Genomic DNA, 20,286 nt, shown 5'->3' on the forward strand with positions numbered 1-20,286 from the left:
TTTTTATACCTAGCTCGCGAGCTTAACGAGCCAGCTCGAGCTTTTAACGAGCCGAGCCAAGCTGGTTTTCTGGCTCGTTAGGATAACGAGCCGAGCCGAGCCGAGCTAGCTCGTTATCCAGCCTTACGCCGGAGCAAGGGCGCAGCAAACCGGGGGCGCCGCTGGCTCGACAGCACACCGCACGGTGAGCCAGCCGCGGAGCACGACCACCCGCGCCGGCACGCTGGCTAAGCCAGGGCTGGGGCCGATTCCGCGTCGAACCCCTAGGTCAACGTGGCGGCGGCACCGGGGGCCGTCCGCACAGGCCTACATGCTGCTCTGGGGGCGGAGGGGTGGACGCGGAGCTCCGCGGTGGCGGCATTGGCGGGCGGCGGAGGCGACGGCAGAGGGCGGCGCGGTGGACGCGAGGGCAGAAAGCAGTGTGAGGATGCGGCCCTTGAGGCTTCAGTGGAGAGGACGAGGGAGTTTTTTTCTTTTTGTCTGAACCAGTTGAACTGTTATACTCTAAAAACGGTGGGATAAATTTGGACGGTTGAAAAGATGATCGGACGCTGTAAAATTTTTTCACTAACGTGGACACCCTGAGCATCGACCAAAGTCGGCTGGCTTGATAAGAGTAAATGTGATGTTCTGATCTCAATCTGTGTTTTTAACTTCTCTCCTTTCTCCTGAATGTATTGAATTTTCTTTTTACTTGAGAGGCTTAGATATAAATTGCAATTTTTGTCATAACAGTCGCCAAGTCAGTGCTATGACAAAACTTTCAGCTACTGTCCTCGCCAAAAATAAAAATCAGTTTTGATCTGCTTTGTCACTTGCATGGTCGTGTTCACTGTTCAGTCGTCTGTGTTAAGAGAAATACAGAACATGCTTATTCGTGAATCATCATCAGTTTTTGCGACAAAAGGCCCGAGGCTTTGTCCTGATTTTTTTTGCCGACAGCCCCAGCATCTGATAACTTACGACAAGCATGTTGTGCAAAGAGAGCAAAGAAGCGTTGCCAGGCTATTGCTAACAAAATACACTCATTCGGTTCTGGTACGTACAGTACAAAGCATTCAAGCATCATTCAGGTAGCACCTCAAAACATTTTTTTTTTGAAAGTAACCTCAAAACATATTTCACTGCATAGTGCAGAAATTAAGCGGTAGTTTGTGCACCCAGTCCACCCACTGATCATTCATGAACAAAAACTTACAGATCAAATAGCACTAATAAAGACTGTGTGTGTGACACAGCATATATATTGGTAATGAGAACTCTGGCATCTATCATTTCATCTCATTTCTCACTACCAGATTCCCAGCAGGCCAACACTATTTTCTCACTCAGTCTTGATCAGCTTCTTCACAATGTTCTGAAGAGCCGGCGCACTGGCACTGCATTTCTGATCAGCAAAGCATGACCTCCCTTCCTCAGAAGCCTTGCACAGCTGCGGATCCATGGGCACCTTACCAAGGAAAGGAACCCCCATTTCATGGCACATCTTCTCAGCGCCTCCCTTGCTGCTATCAAATACCTCACTGCAGGCCATGACCGACAGAAGCTCAGGGGCTTTCTCCTTGATGTAGTTCAGGGCCCACTCTGTCGCATCTGTCTCACCCGCCCCATCTGACTTGACGAATCTGAGATCTGAAAGCGGCTGCCTCAGGCCACTCATGTTCTCCACAACACCTAGGACAGGGACACCAACCTTCTTGCAGAAGTTTATCTCCTTCCTCACGTCAATCAGAGAGACCTGCTGCGGAGTCGTGACGATTATTGCACCATCGATTCCTGTGGCTTGAAGGTATTGCACGATCGAGATGTGCTCATCAGATGTTCCTGGAGGAGCGTCCACAACAAGATAGTCAATCTCCCCCCAATCAACATCCTTTAAGAACTGCTTGATCAATCCATTCTTGCGGGGACCCCTCCATATGACAGCATCATCTGGATCAGGCAGCATGAAACCAATCGACATCACGCCAAGGTTGGACTCAACATACACAGGTGACCAGCCAAGGTTGCTTTGATGAATATCTTGTCCCTCAAGGCCTAACATTTTAGGGATGCTAGGGCCACATATATCTATGTCAAGAAGGCCAACCTGATGGTCCATTTCAGCTAGGGCAAACGAGAGTTGGGCTGAGAATGTGCTCTTTCCAACACCTCCCTTTCCAGACAAAACTAATAATTTGTGCTTCACAGTAGCCAACCTCTCAACAATAGCAACCACATCTGCAAAATACAACCAGTCAATAATCAGTTCACTTTCACCTAACAGATATACAAGCAGCAAGTAAATAGTGTCCCTGTATATATAATTCATTCATCCACCTACGGCTAATGGTATATCACATTGAACTGCATGCAAAAAATCCTAGCTCAAGATAAATGGCCACCAGCTACAAAAGGCAATCACACATTTAACATGCTGCTTTGCACCAGTGAAATGTATCGAAAGTAAACTACAATGACTAAATCACATTTAGAATTGTTGACGATTGCATTGAGGCAAAGCATTTATTTATAGCATTGATGGCAGTCACACTGAAAACTTGATGGTGTAGTCTTTAACATCCACAACAACAACACAACAAAGTCTTTAACATCCACAAAGTACATAATCACATTGAGTGTTTTTTCCTGCTCAATCTGAAATTCTTCAATCCTCAGATGGATTGTGTACAATGTTCGTAAAGCTGCTCATTATTGAAAATGGAGGCAATTCATTGAAGCAGCTTTAGCAAATAGCTCAACTTACTGACACTCGAGTAGCACAAATTGTAAAATCTGTCATATTCATACTCCATAGAAAACCTCTCAAAGATCATGGAGATCCCAAGGTAGCTAAGAAGTTCATATCAGAAGTAACAGAAAAAACGACTGATGATATTTTTCCAAAGAATATTCTTTTTTCTGTGCTGTGATCTGCCATTCCTTGCAGAGTAAGGAAAAGGCAGGTTTGAATCAACAGAGCTTACAACCTAGCATTAAAAAATAAAAAAAACCTCAAACACTTGATCCAAATAAGAAAACCATGGAACAAGACCCAAATAAGAAAACCCATGCACTATTTTAATCTCACCAAATTCAAGATTCAAAGTTAGAACCTTCAATAACATTAGTTGTAGTGTCCTCTTTATATCCTTTTGGATTAAATGGATGTGGCATCTGGATATCACAACAGGTCATAAATGAATTCTTTTACAGGAATGAACAGGTCATAATGAATTGTCTGTAAGGAATTGAACACATAGGTGAATTGTTGTACATGAACTGCATTTTCCTAAGTCTCCACCACTTCCCTCACTGTGTTTTTATGCTAACAGACAAAACTTTGAAGAAGTCACAAACTTAATTGCTTCAAGACTTAATTGATCAATTGGATTCGACTGGACGCTGGATAGGCACTTGTCCGGTGAAAATCTTTTATTAGGCAGCTGAAAACTTCAGAATCAGCTCCCTTCGTTTGTGGACCTTGACTGCTCAAAAGGCTATGATTAACAGTACAATTGACAATAAAGAGCATGCTAAAAAGCATAACCACTAGGAAGAGTTCACCAACTATGGTTACCACAATCACACATTATAACAATTTAACCACAAGGCTTTCCTTGTGATCTGTCAATCCCTATAGCGCACAGTCAACACAGGGAATCTACTATCCAGCAAACCCCTCAAATAATTGGAACAAGATTCAAATATGAAATCTAGACACTCTTCTAATCTTTCTAGCCAACATTAAACGTCCATCCATGTTTGAACCTTCTTTAGCAGCAGTTGTAGCAGGATGTGGCATCAGGATATCAGGTGCCCCCTGGATATTACTACATGTTTGGATCACAATGATTTGCTTTACAGGAACCACATCATCCCAAACCCCTACCCTTCTTCCCTCAGTCAGTCTCATTGTTTAAATACTACTCTGACAAAGTTAACTTACTTTGAACAATTCATAAATTGGATGCTTCAACATTCAATCATATAACTGGATCGAGCAAGTTACATCTCTAGTGCAATTCCAGGCTCTTTTATTGGTGCTAATATTTCTGATTCAAATCCCTTTGTTTTTGGACCTCGACTGCTCAAAACTGCAGGCTAGTTCCTACTAGCGCTTGCCCTTTACTTATAAGCACTTGCAGCTGTTGTAAATCTTTAAATCTAAAATGCTTTAGGGGGATACTGAAAATAGAACATACCAAATCCACAACCACTTTGTAATAAAATGTATCTAACTAAGCTAATTCTCACCAAATAAAATGTAACAAAATCATATGACGGAGATAACAGTAAGCCAGCACCAGAGGAAATCGCAGAATTGACTGGAATTGTATTAATTACCGGGATCAGGGCCCTTGGGGGCGGTGGCGCAAATCTGCTGGTTGGGGCACCCAGCGCAGGCATCCGCCTTCCCCGCCTCCTCCGACTGCGTTCCAGGGCAATCTGCGCAACACCAAACCAAGCATACTCAGAAACACGAATACCCTAGAAGCAAGCCTGGGTAAAGCAACCCAGCGATCGAAACAACTGCACGGTGCCCTGAAACTTCGCATCTATATATATATCAGATGAAACAAGGAAGATTTCGCCCCTTTTGGTAAGAGGCGATCAAACTCCAGAAAAACATGGCTGCAGAAAGCCGGCCCTAAACGCAAACTAAGGGAAGAGGAAGAACGAGGCCACCGGAGGGCACGGGGGGAATGATTCCTTACGCTCGTTCGCATCGTCGGGGACGTCGCCTTTGCCGACGCCGTTCTCCATCTCTCTCCCCTTCTCCTGCAGTTCCTGAGCTGGGGTTCGAGTCGTCTCGTGGTCTCGGTGTAGGGTGACCGGCCGACCGCTCCAGAGTGCAGAGAAGACCCACAACGGAGCGGCGTGCTGCTGCGTTAGGCTGTGTGAACGAGCCGAGGCAACCAGATTTTTGCCTTCCGGGCTTCTGGACGGGCGCGGCGTTGTCCGCATAGCGTGTACGATCTCAAGTTTGCCTCTGTGGCTCTGACCGTCGTTGCTCTGCTTCCGTCGTTCTCCTGCCCTGTTGCTATTTCAACAATTCATGACTGAGGCCTCGTTTAGATTGCAAATTTTTACAATCTGGACACTGTAGTACGTTTCGTTTGTATTTGACAAACTTTGTCCGATCATGGACTAACTAGGCTCAAAAGATTCGTCTCGTGATTAACAACCAAACTGTACAATTAGTTATTTTTTTTACCTACATTTAATGCTCCATGCATGCGTCCAAAAATTGATGTGATGGAGAGAGAGTAAAAAAACTTAGAATTTGGAGGTGATCTAAACAAGGCCTGATTTTCATGTGCCAAAGTCCAAAACCTCATGTGTTTTTTTTCTCCATCATGGAGGAATAAAACAACTTTGTCACTTTGAGGGTCCAAGTCCAACCTGAACATTATTGGCTATACGTGACATGTTTGAACATGTGTTTTTTCCCCCTCACTCTCTAGGCAAATTCTGTTCACTCGTCGAAATTGTTCGGTGGTCATGGTGAAGTTCATAGTAGGCCAAGGAGAATCATCGTTGCTGAAAACATCGAGGAGAATCAATGTTGCTGAAAGATTGAGCCATATTACCTCTGTTCGACACAATCACTTGTCCGTTAGTAGAACACGATAAGTATTATCCCGTCTAAATCAAATTTTTATCGTTGACAACTTGACATTGGTCGATTTGGACATAGTAATCCCAATAATCGTTGGATGAGCCACACACACACCCAAAGACGAAGACACAAGAATCATAATTTAACCACAAGTGGAGAGCCATGCACCATGACAATATCTCATTTCATATTTTAGCATAAATTAGTTACGGTTTACAAAATATAATTAATTGCATCTGTGTTGGCAACTGAAGGTTTTGGTCAGTATACGCACAGACGAAGCTAACTAGGTGGACATGTGGTCCATGGACCATCCTAAAATTTAGTTCAAGGTTAAATTATAGTAGATGAGCTCTCCAAAATCATAAAAATTACACATGAACCACTCTATAATTTGGTTTTACATTAAAATGGATGTAGATCTTAGCTACGCCATTGTACGTACGTGTACATATACCAGCAAAATAAAAATGGGAGGTGATAACTACCGAGAGTCATACGGAGCCAGCGAGCCGAGCCCGCTCGGCTTGTAATCCAGCGTCCAGGCACAAAATCAGGCACCCACAACGTCCACAGAATCTTTTGCCATCCGACGGCCGCCGAAAACCAGCTCGGCCGATGGTATCCTTTGCCTTTCTTCTTCTTGTCCAAGAAAAGAAGCGCAGGCCCGCCACCGCACAACAGGAGGACTTCTCTCCCACTTCCGGTGGGCCCGAACCCAGCAACGGTCCAGGGTTTCGTTCCGACCCATGGGAAGCTTCTCGAAACCATCGGCCGCCCCCGGTCGCGTTCCTCCTCCAGGCCCCACTTGTCATCCACACGTCCTACACGTCTCCGCCCCCACCATTTTTACCAAAACCAGGTTCCGCGGCGCCGGGCGTGGGCCCAGCCAGCCGCAGCCACAGCGGCCTGGCCTAACCCTAGGGCCTAGGCCGCCCAGTGCCCTTTATATAATGGCCCCTCTGATCCATTGGCCGCATCACACTCGCGAACCCCATTCTCGATCCCGTTTGAAATCCATCCGTCCTCGTTTCCTCCGTCCCGCAGCCTCTCGTCCCCATGGGTAATGCCGTCGTTCCTGCAATCTGGTCGTGTTTTTGGATTTTGATCGTTGGTAGTGGTATTTTCGCTGACTTATTTTGTTGGTTTGGTTGGTTGCGTTTGTGCTCTTGTATATGCAGCCAAGATCAAGATCGGGATCAATGGTAAGTTTGCGGCCTCTGATCTGAGTTATGATGTATTTGAGTTACGCCGTCCGTGTGGGTTTTGATCGGTTTTCTCGTTGGTGCAGGGTTCGGCAGGATCGGAAGGCTGGTGGCCAGGGTGGCCCTGCAGAGCGACGATGTCGAGCTCGTCGCCGTGAACGACCCCTTCATCAGCACCGATTACATGGTATAGCCCCTGGTATCGCTGAATCGCTTGATCTGGTACGAAGAGAGTGTAGTAGTGATTGGCTGAAAGTGCTTGTTCGATGGTAGTAGATTTGTAAGGTTTATACGATTTGGTATTTGGTTATGTAAGGTAAGGTTTATACGATTTGGTATTTGGTTATGTAAGATATGGGATCATGTGTTAGTAACGATTTGTCCATGTCTCGAACATCTGTATTCTATGGGATTATTAGTAAAGGGATGCGTAGATCTGATGTAGATGTAATTTTTTTATGTGGACTGGTGTTACACTGTTACCCACTCTGTCATAAGTACATTGGTGTTACCCTTTTACCCACCCTGTCATAAGTACATTGACATGATTGTAATTGTTGATGGATTATAGGAACTCTTAAGTGCATAATTTAGGTTGTTGATCTGATGTGGATGTCATTTTTTTAATGTGGACTGGTGTTACCCACTCTGCCATAAACACATTGACATGATTGTAATTGTTGATCGATTATAGGAACCTTAAAGTGTATATTTAGGTTGTTGATCTAATGTAGATGTCATTATTTTTATTTGAACTGGTTACTCACTCTGTCAAGCAGATTAACATGATTGTAATTGCTGATGGATTATAGAAACTCTAAAGTGGTTATATATAGGTTGTTCATCTGTGGATGCACGTATCTATGCCTTGCTCTGACTGCCATGTGCTTTGGATTATTATGTAGGCTATCTGTTTTTTTCTATGGTTATCCCATGTTAAGTTTCATTCGAATCTTATGATCTGGATTACATTCTATTCCATTGTTGTTGATGTAATAGTGTTTGAACTATCCAAATATGTATTTTCTACATAATTTTAATTCTATGAATCTTCTTATTCTTGCATTTGTCAAGTTGATTAGTTAAGTTACACCAACTGGGTCTTCTGTTTTAGGATTTTGAGTTTGACTTTGCTCTTGCAGACCTACATGTTCAAGTATGACACTGTCCACGGACAGTGGAAGCACCATGAGCTCAAGGTTAAGGACTCCAAGACCCTTCTCTTTGGTGAGAAGGAGGTTGCTGTGTTTGGCAGCAGGTTTGTTACCATTCCTTTCCATATTAATTTGCTTCATACCCAATTAAACCATTGTGGGGCTAATGAGTAATGACCTGGTTTGTAGGAACCCTGAGGAGATCCCATGGGGTTCCGTTGGTGCTGAATATGTTGTTGAGTCTACTGGTGTTTTCACTGACAAGGAGAAGGCTGCAGCTCACTTGAAGGTACAATCTTCTACCTATTGTATTATTCCAGGGTATATACCTTATTAGTTCTAGTGATGGAAGCATCTGATGGTTTTCCTGTTGCTTTTACAGGGTGGTGCCAAGAAGGTCGTCATTTCTGCTCCTAGCAAGGATGCCCCCATGTTCGTTGTTGGTGTCAACGAGAAGGAGTACAAGTCTGACATTAACATTGTCTCCAATGCTAGCTGCACAACCAACTGCCTTGCTCCTCTTGCTAAGGTGCTTATGTTGCTTTACTGCTGAGATCAATTGCTGTTAGGGATCCTATATTATTTAAAATTGGTTATTTATTTTTGCTTCAGGTCATCAATGACAAGTTTGGTATCGTTGAGGGTCTGATGACCACTGTTCATGCCATCACCGGTAAGCTTTGCAAAATTGGTTAAATGGAAAACCTGTTTAGCAATCTGTTTGTGGTCTTTAATGTGGCAAATGTGGATCCTTGCAGCTACCCAGAAGACTGTTGATGGTCCCTCATCTAAGGACTGGAGGGGTGGAAGGGCTGCTAGTTTCAACATCATTCCCAGCAGCACTGGAGCTGCTAAGGTTAGAAACTGACCTTCCTTTTCCTTGTGCACTTTTTACAACATGTAATCATGAAATGCCTTCATGCTTTGCATGAAAAAAAATAGTGTGAAATAGTGTATAGTCTCAACTCTTCTGAGAAGAGAAACAAGTCATCTACATTTTGTCCAAATCACTTTGTCTTTTAGTTTGTAACAACTACTTGATGTCCTGCAGGCTGTTGCCCAAGTGCTTTCTCTCTCTCGTGTGTGTGTGTGTGTCTTTTAGTTTGTAACAACTACTTGATGTCCTGCAGGCTGTTGGCAAAGTGCTTTCTCTCTTGTGTGTGTGTGTGTCTTTTAGTTTGTAACAACTACTTGATGTCCTGCAGGCTGTTGGCAAAGTGCTTCCTGTCCTTAATGGAAAGTTGACTGGAATGTCTTTCCGTGTCCCAACCGTCGATGTTTCTGTTGTTGATCTGACTGTTAGGCTTGAGAAGTCTGCTACCTATGATGAGATCAAGGCTGCAGTCAAGTGAGTTAGCTTTCCGGCATTGTGGAGTTGGTTTTTTCATTAATGTGCAATAATGTTGTGTCCAATGCAACTTTCAAATGAATGTTGAATTGCTTTAGATTGTCATACTCGCTAATCTTACAAACATCTTCACAGGGCTGAGGCAGAGGGTAGCCTCAAGGGCATTCTGGGTTATGTTGAGGAGGACCTTGTTTCGACCGATTTCCAGGGTGACAGCAGGTGTGCTATATTTTCTAATCCTCACTCCCACAATTTTATCTAATCTTCACAATTTTCCGATCAGTAGTTAATTGCTGGGGACCTCAGGTTACTGACAATGTTTTGTCTCTCAATCACAGGTCTAGCATCTTTGATGCTAAGGCTGGCATTGCCTTGAACGGCAACTTCGTGAAACTTGTGTCCTGGTACGACAACGAGTGGGGATACAGGTTAGTTGCCTCTACCGATTATCTGACTTTGACTAGGGCTTCTGCACACTTCAATTTCTAAATCCTGACTTATTTTCCGTCCCCTTTTCAGCACCCGCGTGGTCGACCTGATCCGTCACATGAACAGCACCAACTAGATGAACGAACTGAGACGGTCTGGTAATACAAGGCAGTTGGTGTTTCTTCCCCGGAGAAAGTGCTTCCGGGAATAAAAATTTTCTATCTATCGTATTGTCTGAAACTATATTGGGTGTATTGTATCGTAGTGGTTGGTCGAGCATTGAATGACTCATATTTTGTCAGGTCTACCTACCGTCGTTAAACTTCTAATCAATTTATATTTCAGTTTTGCATTTTGCACTCCTTTATCTGTGTCTTTGCTGTGCCATTTGACTTCAATGTTCCACGTCCTTTCTTCCTTCACTTGCCACTTTGGTTGCCGGCCTCTTCATAGTTCCACGTCCTTTTTTCCTTCACTTTGGTTGCCGGCATGCACCTGCCGTGGTGGAGATTGCCATAGATGTAAGTCCGTTTCTCGTACTTGAATGCTAAAGTTTATTAACCCTTTGGCACGGGCAAAATTTTGTTCAAGAAGCAGATATGAAGATCCTTGTTGCAGTGTAGGTGACAGGTGAGTTGATCGTCACACGATTAAGGTGAAATAGTAGAAGATAGTTGGCCATGGAGCAGCCTTAAACCTGGCTTAGATCCACTTCTTTTTTTATCCGAAAACACTTCTTTTTTTATCCGAAAAACTATCCAAATTCCTCCGGAACAAAGGCAGCCGAACACCCCCATATTGAGATGGGTTGCTGTTTTCATATGTGTGCATGATTGGAGGCAACCGCTGTGCTCGCCATGTATATTGGCAGTACAAGATCAGCAGTATGCAGTAGGAGGAGGGCCTCGATTTCCATGGCAAGCAAGAGTTGTGAGGCAGTATAGAAAAGAAGAATAGATACGTATATGCAAGTAGTACGGTGGGTGGAGGGTAGTAGAATAAAAGAGAACAGAAGTATCTCCTGGAGCAATGACAGAAATAGTGGGAGCGTAATCAAATAGTGGGAGCCTCATTCGTTTGGTTGAAAAAAAAAACCGAAACACTGTTCAGCTGATTTATTGGTTTATTGGGAGAGAAAAATGTTGTTTCGACTAAAAAAAATAAGCTGAAAAAGACGGATTATAAGATAAATGAATAGGTAATAGGGGCTGGACGACAACAGTTCTATAAACAAATCCGCAGTCCCCCTTTTTTTAGATTGTTACCTTTTTTAGATTATTAATTATTAATAATGACTGTGATCAGAGAGCAGTAGCAAAAATACAGAGGAGTGCCATGTCACTTGCTGAGAGCCAGCAACAGCATGCCAATGATGTGGCCCGGTCTAGTATCAGCTGGTGTGGGGGCATGGAAATTTTGTGGTAGCAGTGCGGACCAAATTTTTTACTATTCGATCTTTTTTTTAAAAGTTTCTCAAATAGACCCCTGGCAGAAAGAATTCAGAAAATGGACCATTGGCTCGGCGCCACCGTCACTGACGCCGAGCTCCTGGACACGGGGCAATGGCCTGCCAGGGGGCTCGGCGCCATAGTGGTTGGCGCCGAGCTCGGAAATATCTACCGGCCCGCGCCTCTTCCTCTTCCTTTCTCGCCCAAGCTTCCCTTGCCTGCGCCGTCGCCGTCGCCCTTGCCTGCTCCACCGCCGCGCCCGCCACCGCGCCCGCGCCGCGCCACCAATCGTCGAAGAAGAGGTACCTAGGATCAAACTTGTCTGCACCATCGATCCACTGAGATTCCAAAAAAATATTAGTACCATACTTAAACAAATAAAGAAAAAGGATAGTACAAACAATTTCTTACATTAAACCGACTACATGTGTAGAAGCAACGCGCGGCTGTGTCCGGATGTTTCGATTGAAAAACATGGGCCGGGAAACCACAGTCACAGTTAGGGACAGGAAGGTCAGGAGGGACGGGGGCATCTTTGCTAGACGCGTTGGGGTATAATTCTCGAGGACGACCCCGTATTCGCCAAAACTTCTCCCGAAATATTTCTTGCATCTAACAAAACAGATGTAATTTAACAAACATAAATAAAAACATCACAAAAAAATATCAATGAGAACCATAACTACAATACTTGCTCACCTCCTTTGAATCAACCTACGGTTGTATAATACATATATTGAGGGATACAATGAAACCCTAAGTGATGACGATTCTTAGGTTCAAAAATCCGACTAATATATACCGAATCGATGCGAAAAAAATAAGGAGGTGAGCGAGTATACCTTGCTCTCGAAGATCTACTGATCAAATCAAGGTTTTCAAGGTCCAATATGTCGATTCGTGAGATAGGGTGAAGTGGGAAGAGAAAAAACCGAGAGGGAGGAGAAAGAAGAGGAAGAACGCTCGGGGAAGAAGGTTGGGCTGGGGTTAAATGCCTCCTCCTTGGGCTCATCATCATTATCGGAGACCGTCCCATATTTCTCATTGAGATAACTCCAAATCTTATGGGCGGTCTTCATGTCCATGATCTCTCCAAATATACAATCATGCAAAGATCTATACATGATGTTAGTAGCATGGATGTCAAGATCTAGGCATTTCTCTTATGCTTGAGTTAGATTATCTTTATCCAACACATGAGAAAAGCCTACATCTACCATCCACCACATTTGAGGGCATACATACTTAAAATTACCTATCATCCAATTTTTCCATCGTGAAAAGTGTGTGCCATCAAAAATATGTGGACAATCAACATCTAGCCCATAAGCCGCCATCCTCTCGGATCGGTGAAGACCACAAATGAGAGACCGGGCTCTGATACCACTTGAAGGGTCGAGATGGCGACTAGAGAGGGGGTGAATAGTCCTTTTTAAAACTTAATCACGTTGGCTAATCGAAACAAGTGCGGAATTAGAATTATCGGTCTAGCCAAGACTACACCCCTCTATCTATGTTCACAAGCACCTTGCAAAGATACTAATCAAGCAACAAAGGTGCCGGGCTAGCTAGAGCTCTCCTAACCAATTCTTAGAAGCAAGGTCATACAAACCTATGCCACTAGTACTTTAAGCAACAAGGGAGCTCCTACACATGCTAGTAAGCAAAAGCACAAAGCCAACTAAGCTCATTAGCAATGCTGAATAACAAGGTAACCAATGCCAAATTAGAGAGCGCAAATACTTTGCTACACAAACTAAGCAAAGTGACTAACAAGGTTACACAAACCAAATTAGCCACGCAAGGGAGCTACTTCTATGCTACACAAGCAAGAAGATAATTAGCAAGCTACACAAGCTAACTAGTTACTAAAGCAACAACACAAGCTCAATGTATATCAAAGTAATTGCAAGCTTTGTGTAACGGGAATGCAAACCAACGGGAAGAACAAGGTTGACATGATGATTTTTCTCTCGAGGTTCACGTGTTTGCCAACACGCTAGTCCCCGTTGTGTCGACCGCTCACTTGGTGGTTCGGCGGCTAATTAGCATCACCCGCTAAGCCCGCACGTCGGACGCTGCAAGAACCTACCCCTTTGGTGAGGGTAGCTTAATGACACGCTTTACTAAAGTTGCTCTTCGCGACTCCTGTGGGGTGAGCACAAGTGCCCCTCACAAGCACTTCTCTAGAGCGCCGCACAAGCTTCTTGCGGGCTTCGACGGAGACCACCACCAAGCCGTCTAGGAGGTGGCAACCTCCAAGAGTAACAAGCACCACCGGCTTGCAACTCGATCACCTAGTGCCACTCAATACAACCTCACGATACAATCACACTAGAACCGCTCACACACACAATCGAATGATCACTATCAAGTATGTGTAAGATGAAGGGCTCCTAAGCACTCTCAAGCATGGACACAAAGTCCCCCAAGGTGCTCAGCACCAGCCATGGCAGAAGGCCACTTCTATTTATAGCCCCAAGGGCTAAACTAGCCGTTACCCCTTCACTGGGCAACTGTCGGGTCGACCGGACGCTCCGGTCGTGTTGACCGGACGCTGGACCTCAGCGTCCGGTCGCCCGATGACAGCCACATGTCACCTGCGTTCAACAGCATTCTTCTGATCTCAACGGTCATCTTCTGACCGGACGCAGTAGCTTCAACTGACCGAACGCTGGACCCTCAGCGTCCGGTCGTTTACAGTAAGGTACCGACCCCGACCGGACGCGTCTGGTCGGACGTGATCGGACGCAGCCCCAGCGTCCGGTCACTCTCCAGCAACGCTACTTCGTCCGACAACAGGACCGGGCCCTGCCTCCAACGTCCGATCACTTTCAGAGCCAGCGTCCGGTCGACTGACCGACGCTGCACTCTGACTACCACCACTGACCGAACGCTGAGCCTCAACGTCCGGTCAGTGCGTGACCAGAGTCCGGTCCATTCTGTGGGACCTTTCTCATCTCCGTTTCTTCACCGAGTTGATCCACATCAACTCCAACTTCTTCTCCTTTGTAAATGTGCCAACACCACCATGTGTATGTGTTAGCTTTTCACAATCATTTCCCAAAGGATGTTAGCCACTCAACTTGCCATGCCACTCGATCCTAGCGACGATGCAAAGTTAGATCACTCGAGTGGCACTAGATGATCGATATGCAAACAAGTTTGCTCCTCTTGATAGTACGGCCATCTATCCTAACCCGGTCATAAACTTCTCTACACATCTATGACCGGTGAAATGAAATGCCCTAGGTTATACCTTTGCCTTGCACATTCCATTCCTTTCAATGTCGATGCAATACATGCACCAACACGATCAATAATGATATGATCCACTCCATATCATCACGTGATCATATTGGTTCATCGATCTTGACTTTACTTGCTCTTCACCGTTGCCATCGTCCATCGGCGCTAAGTCTTGCTCAAGCTTCACCGCCACGCGGTCCATCGCTCCAAAGCCTTCGACTTGCCCTTCACGCTTGCAACCGGTCCATCAAGCCAAGTCTTGTCTTGATCTTCTCTACCTTGATCACATGACTCAATGTTATGTCTCATGTGCATTTAAGCTCCTTCATTATCACATGTGTGAGCTTTGCAACATCTCCAAGCCATTTTCACCTTCACGGCATATGTTGCTCACACACATGTACTTGTGGACTAATCACCTGTGTATCTCACAAACACAATTAGTCCACCTAGGTTGTCACTCAATTACCAAAACCAAACAAGGACCTTTCAGCCAGTCACTCTAGCGCCGAGCCAAGGATCCATTTTCTGAATTCTTTCCACCAGGGGTCTATTTGTGAGAAACTTTCAAAAAAAAAAAGGGTTAAATAGTAAAAAATTCGGTAGTGCGGAGGCAATTAATTTGATGGTGAGCTCAGCTGGTGTGGGGGCATGCGCACAGTTCTTGGGAAATTTTGTCGCAGCAGCGCGGAGGCAATTATTTGATGGTGAGCAATGACAGCTTGTACTTACCGTTCAGTGAGTGAGGTGAACGGGTTCAGGTTCACACCGGCAGGATAAATTTTCAGAGATGATGGGCCGCAGCATATCGTAATTTGAAGCTAGCAGTAGCATGCCAGCGATGCAGCCTGTGAGAATTTGGGGAGCACTAGCAATACCTCATTAGATGATCAGTCAATCGAGAAGCACTCTCATGCTGTATTAGCAGCGGCTCAGGGTCAGTGGTCATGACAATTCATCTGGTTGGAGGTACAGATGGACGTTAACAGCTATACAGCGCTTGCCGATTATAAAGCCATGGTGCTAGCAGATTATTTTAGCTGTACAAATCATTAACACCCTGGTTTCCATGGGCTGCGACAGAGCTAACAAACGTGTTCAGAGTTTGGAGGCAAATTACAACTACTGGTGCATGTCAGTAATGTGGCCCAAGCACATTTATATACTATACTGAAACTTGGCTGAAACTGGCTGAAAAATACTGTTCCGGCTGAATTGTCGTGAGAGAAAAACACTGTTCCAGCTGAAAAAAAGAAGCCGAACAAGTCGAATATGGGGTAAGCCGAACAAGGGTGTATATGCAGTACATTCACTCAAGTAGCCCCTAGTGGAATTTTGGTACCATTGGCATACATGAATTCCTCCAAACAGATAGCGCAACAACTAGCCAGTTGTGGAGCTGGCAACCCTGCACATAGAAGAGCATTACTTAATACACAGCCTTAACCTCTCTCATTATAAGCCAGTAGATTTACCATTTCAAGAAAATTACCTTGGTTCTTTGAATTGGCAGGTTCATCATGTCCAGCAAAGGGGCAATTTTGGAATGCTAACCATCAGACAACATCAACTGACGTTCTAAGCCGCAGTCTGTTTGCACTAATCTCTTCACTTGTTTGCTTCTCTATCACTGGTTCAATATGGTATAACCGATTCTTCAAATTGTCATAACATTTAACAGAATATTGATGAGCTCAAACCACTCTCTCCCATGTGAGTTTTGAGGGCACAATTATTCCCACTTTAACCTGCTTCCGGTTCTTAAAACCTTTCACTATAAAACACATTAGATCCTGCTCTCCCTACTGGGTTTCTTTGAAAATAGAAAACAAGGAGAAAGCAAAAGGCTACATCTTGTGTTGATCAGTATTCTAACTAAGGAAAAGATTTGAACCACTGTGACTAAAACCTATGTGGGTGGCTCTCTCGACCAGGAGGAGGGTGGTACATCCTTAAGAAATTGGTATGAACCATGTTTCATGTATTCTTTAATAGCATGTCTTGTTTATCTGGAGGATAAGTTTGAATTTGACAATATAAGCCTAGATCTCGTTCTATATCTAGATCTGCACAATTTACTCGCTGGCGCTGAGACGTTGGTTGCTCTAGAGCTTCCTTTTCTTCTGTATCCTCTTCTCGTTGTGCAGCAAGCCAACTAGCTACTTTATCTTCCTCAGAGTCATTTTGTCCTTGATCTGTTGCTTTCTTGTACGATTCGATTGTCTGCCTTTTAGGTTTCATGGTTATCCCTCAAAATAAAAGAATGCAATTAGGAACTGCGACCATATGTGCAGACTATATTCCAACTTGACCAAATGAAATTAAAAAAGACTATAATTGATACGTCCATACCTTATCTAGATCTTGCTGAGTGTTGTGATCGAGCCTACTAGCTTGCTGGTTGCCCTTGTGCTGCGTACTTCCTGCTGGCTGACCGCCGCATGCAAAACCGCACAAGTCTTCGATGTCGCAGCCGTCGTCGACCGATCACATGAGTTCACAAGTCACACGGCGATTGAGCCACGCCACGCGGGGCAAGGTCACCTGAAAAATTGTGGTAGAAATTAGGGGGCCTTGCCCCCCTTGCCTCCATTCTTGCCTCAGCCCTTAGACATGGTCACATATCCACTATATCATCTCAGTTTGGATTCCTACTTGAACTTGCTCAAACTTGGGCCAAAAAGGAAACCATGCATGTGATGGCAGTTGGTTGAAATCAGCTTTGCTGACTTTTGCAAATCTTTCAATGTTTGAATAGCTACATCTATCAAACAATTAACTCAAGTGGTGATAACAAATTCTCTAACAACTTCTACAAATCTTTGTTGAGGTTGTTCTACAAGGGGACCCTCCAGGTTCTTAAAATCCAAAGTCAATGACACAAATTATCATGAGCATTGGAATCATCGTAACTAGAATCATTGTTATTCTTTCCATACATACTTGAATCATCCGAAATAATCCGAAATCTACTGTGCAACCCATCAGCCGAACAAGCCCTGGGGCTTGTTCGGCTGATGGGTTGCACAGTAGATTTCGGATTATTTCGGATGATTCAATAGTGTTCTGTGAGAGAGAATAAGCTAAAACAAGCTGGAACTTGAGTAGCCGAACACGCCGTTGATCTAGACCTTGCGAGTGGGACAAGGTCAGCCGGGCAGGGGAACAAGGGGGCTTAAGCCCCCATACCCCTATGCTACATTGTAGCAAAAAAAAAACACCCCCATTTTTATATGAGTTTTACTTTGGCGGTCCTTTATATATTGGCCCCTAACCAAGTTAACTAGTTTTGCTTTTAGTTTCACATTTTTTTCTAAAAGGAGCTTTAAGATATTATGTTTGTGGCTACTGGAACGCTTACCACAAAAATGGATGTGTGTGAGTATGGTGTTATTCTTATGGAGATCATTGCAGGGAGAAATGTTATTGATTAATTCTTGCCTGAAGATGACAGATATATCGTATCCCCACACCTTGATAGATCCATGGTGCCGCCGCCGGCGTGGATGGGGGCTCGAGCCCCCCTCACCACACACAACTCCCCACACCTTGATAGATCCATCACTGTCAATATATTATGTTGCCCACCTACCCGTTGTTGTGGGGTTGGAAGAGAGAATACATAGTACAAATACATAGTACAATAGGTATTGGTTAGAAGAGAGAATTTCTTATTTGCCATTAGATAATGAGTTTGTGTCCTATTTCCCATGAAAAAGTTTTGTAGTATTTGCCATCTTGCTAATATGAAAAGAGGGGTAAAAACACAAATATCAAAATAAACACAGGGGTAAAAACATATGGGCAAAGTTATCTTTTTATCCAAAAGTTAACATCGTTAGAGGCACTTCATAGACTAGGAGTCTCCCTTCGTTTTGAAATCACAGGGGTAAAATCACAAAGTTAAAAAAAAACGAGGGCAAAATCACCATTTCGCTTCAAAACAGGGGTAGAAACGCTTAAGCCCTATTTATTTTTTAGTGTAACGACCCGGTGTGCATTTAGTCCATAAGCATGCATCATGAGCATTGCATCATCAAAACTCATTTTACAAAATCTATGTGTTATGTATTGCTAAAGCCAACAAGTCTGCACACTGGCAGACAATACAACTAAGTTGTCTGACGGTCCAACAATTGCTTTGGTAGTTTGATAACTAATTCAATGATCAGTCAAAGTCGTGCTCTGCCAGATGGTCTGACATGGACACTAGACAGTTTACCAGAACATGTCAACAAAAGAGCTATGCAGCCTCTGAGTTGTCCAAACCACACCACTCTTTATAACACCCTCGGTGTTACACCCTAAACAAACTACTAAATCATGTCATAAGCATTATGTTTATGTAATAATGCATGTGATAGAATGTGTTGATAAATTTCTTGTAGCCTAAAATAACCAATAAAAATGTTAAATAGAAATTTATTCAATAACTCATGTTATGTCAAGTAGGGTGGAAAACCAATTTTTATTGAGCAAAAGTATTATAGAACATGTGTATGACACCTAAATAAGGTTTGAAGTACAAACTTTGTAGATAACAATGCAACTCTTGCTGTAGAAAAATAATATGACTAGCTAGTATTTCTAATGGCTTGGAAATAGAACTTGAAGTCAAATTCAGCTCAAGACTTCAAAGAAATTTTAAGATTAAAAACAGTGTGACAATGCCATGTTGGTGAATTAATTCTGGAAACTGTAGCTAAAGGTCAATACTGTGTTTTTGCTCCTTATGGTAGACTGATGTCCCCTCGCTAGCATGGTCGAGGTAGTTTAGCTTCAACTGTGTTAGGTTAGTTTTTAGACATGCTTTAAAATTCGTGCACGTCGTATGCCTGGCTCGTGTGCACGGTCACCTCGCGCGGCTGGCCGCGTTCCATGCGCCGTGGTGCTGAGCCCGGTCGGCCTGTCTGGCCATGGGTTGGCCGTGGCTGGCCCTAGTGGGCCGCTGTCATCGCCCTGCCGCCCCACCTTGCTGTCGCGCTGCTGCGCGCACCGCTGCGCCATGCCGGAGGGCTGCCACTGCGCTACACCGGTGCTACCGCTACGCGGTCGCATGACGAGGCGTCGTTGCGATGCTGTTGTCGGGTGCCCTCGCTGTCGCCGCGTGTGCGCGCCATTTTGACCGTTGATCCGCGCACGGGGTCGGGCCTAGGGCGGGGCTGTTGTTGCCATGACTATATGGCAGTCGCCCTACCCTACGATTCACCTACCGCTAGTCCATGTCGCCACTCGCCGCGTCTAGGTCAACCGACCCCAGCTTCAGGGTGACGGTGACGCCTCCCTGCTTCGCCCTATCCCGCTAGCCGATGCCGGTGAGCCGCTTGGGGCCGGCTACTGCATTCAAGTGCTCCGCGCACTGGCACCCCTTTTGGCTCCGTCTAAGCACTACCCAACACGCCTCCTACCCTCGCTTGTGCGGCTATGTCCTCACGTTGACGTACCCTATCGGGTCATGGCCGAATCACCTCTGATGGGGCCGCGTCGCGTGATGTAGCAGTGGCGATGCGTCGCCCTCTCCCCTTCATAATCACCAACTCAAAGCTTCCTAGCCCAATTCCTCGTGTCAGTGAGAAGCAGAGAAGTTAGCTTGACGCCCCACTCTTGTCGGGTCCAGCGGTGGTCTGGCCGCGACCAATTTTAGATTTTGCTCGCCGTCGAGCCGAGAACTCGTCGGCGATGTGGTGACGCATGGGTGTCCATCTTGGAGCACCGCCACCCCGAGCAGCTTGCATGTGGCCAGACCATCGCAACTCTCCCCTGCTTCAACCGTCAGTATGGTAGGATCATGTAGATTGCTATGCTATAGGATCTAGTAGAAGTCGAGTGATTACCTGTCACTCGCAAGAGA

At 44.8% G+C, this 20,286-nt stretch overlaps 2 protein-coding genes across 2 annotated transcripts; one reads left to right on the top strand and one right to left on the bottom strand.

The window, feature by feature from the left end:
• Positions 1-1,006: 1,006 nt before the first annotated feature.
• Positions 1,007-4,975, bottom strand: LOC136474150 (cytosolic Fe-S cluster assembly factor NBP35-like). Its single transcript, XM_066471748.1, has 3 exons — positions 4,698-4,975; positions 4,327-4,428; positions 1,007-2,220 (listed from the first exon to the last, which is right to left on the bottom strand). Exons 1-3 carry the CDS (start codon positions 4,945-4,947, stop codon positions 1,325-1,327), a joined length of 1,248 nt encoding a protein of 415 aa, XP_066327845.1. The 5' UTR covers positions 4,948-4,975; the 3' UTR covers positions 1,007-1,324.
• A 1,556-nt stretch (positions 4,976-6,531) lies between these two features.
• Positions 6,532-10,103, top strand: LOC136477629 (glyceraldehyde-3-phosphate dehydrogenase 3, cytosolic). The gene is made up of 12 exons (XM_066475843.1): positions 6,532-6,665; positions 6,784-6,807; positions 6,894-6,994; positions 7,950-8,065; positions 8,151-8,250; positions 8,344-8,490; positions 8,574-8,634; positions 8,720-8,817; positions 9,167-9,309; positions 9,445-9,528; positions 9,648-9,737; positions 9,829-10,103. Exons 1-12 carry the CDS (start codon positions 6,662-6,664, stop codon positions 9,872-9,874), a joined length of 1,014 nt encoding a protein of 337 aa, XP_066331940.1. The 5' UTR covers positions 6,532-6,661; the 3' UTR covers positions 9,875-10,103.
• Positions 10,104-20,286: the final 10,183 nt, after the last annotated feature.

This window comes from Miscanthus floridulus, chromosome 8, assembly GCF_019320115.1.
Source record: "Miscanthus floridulus cultivar M001 chromosome 8, ASM1932011v1, whole genome shotgun sequence".
NCBI lineage: Eukaryota > Viridiplantae > Streptophyta > Magnoliopsida > Poales > Poaceae > Miscanthus > Miscanthus floridulus.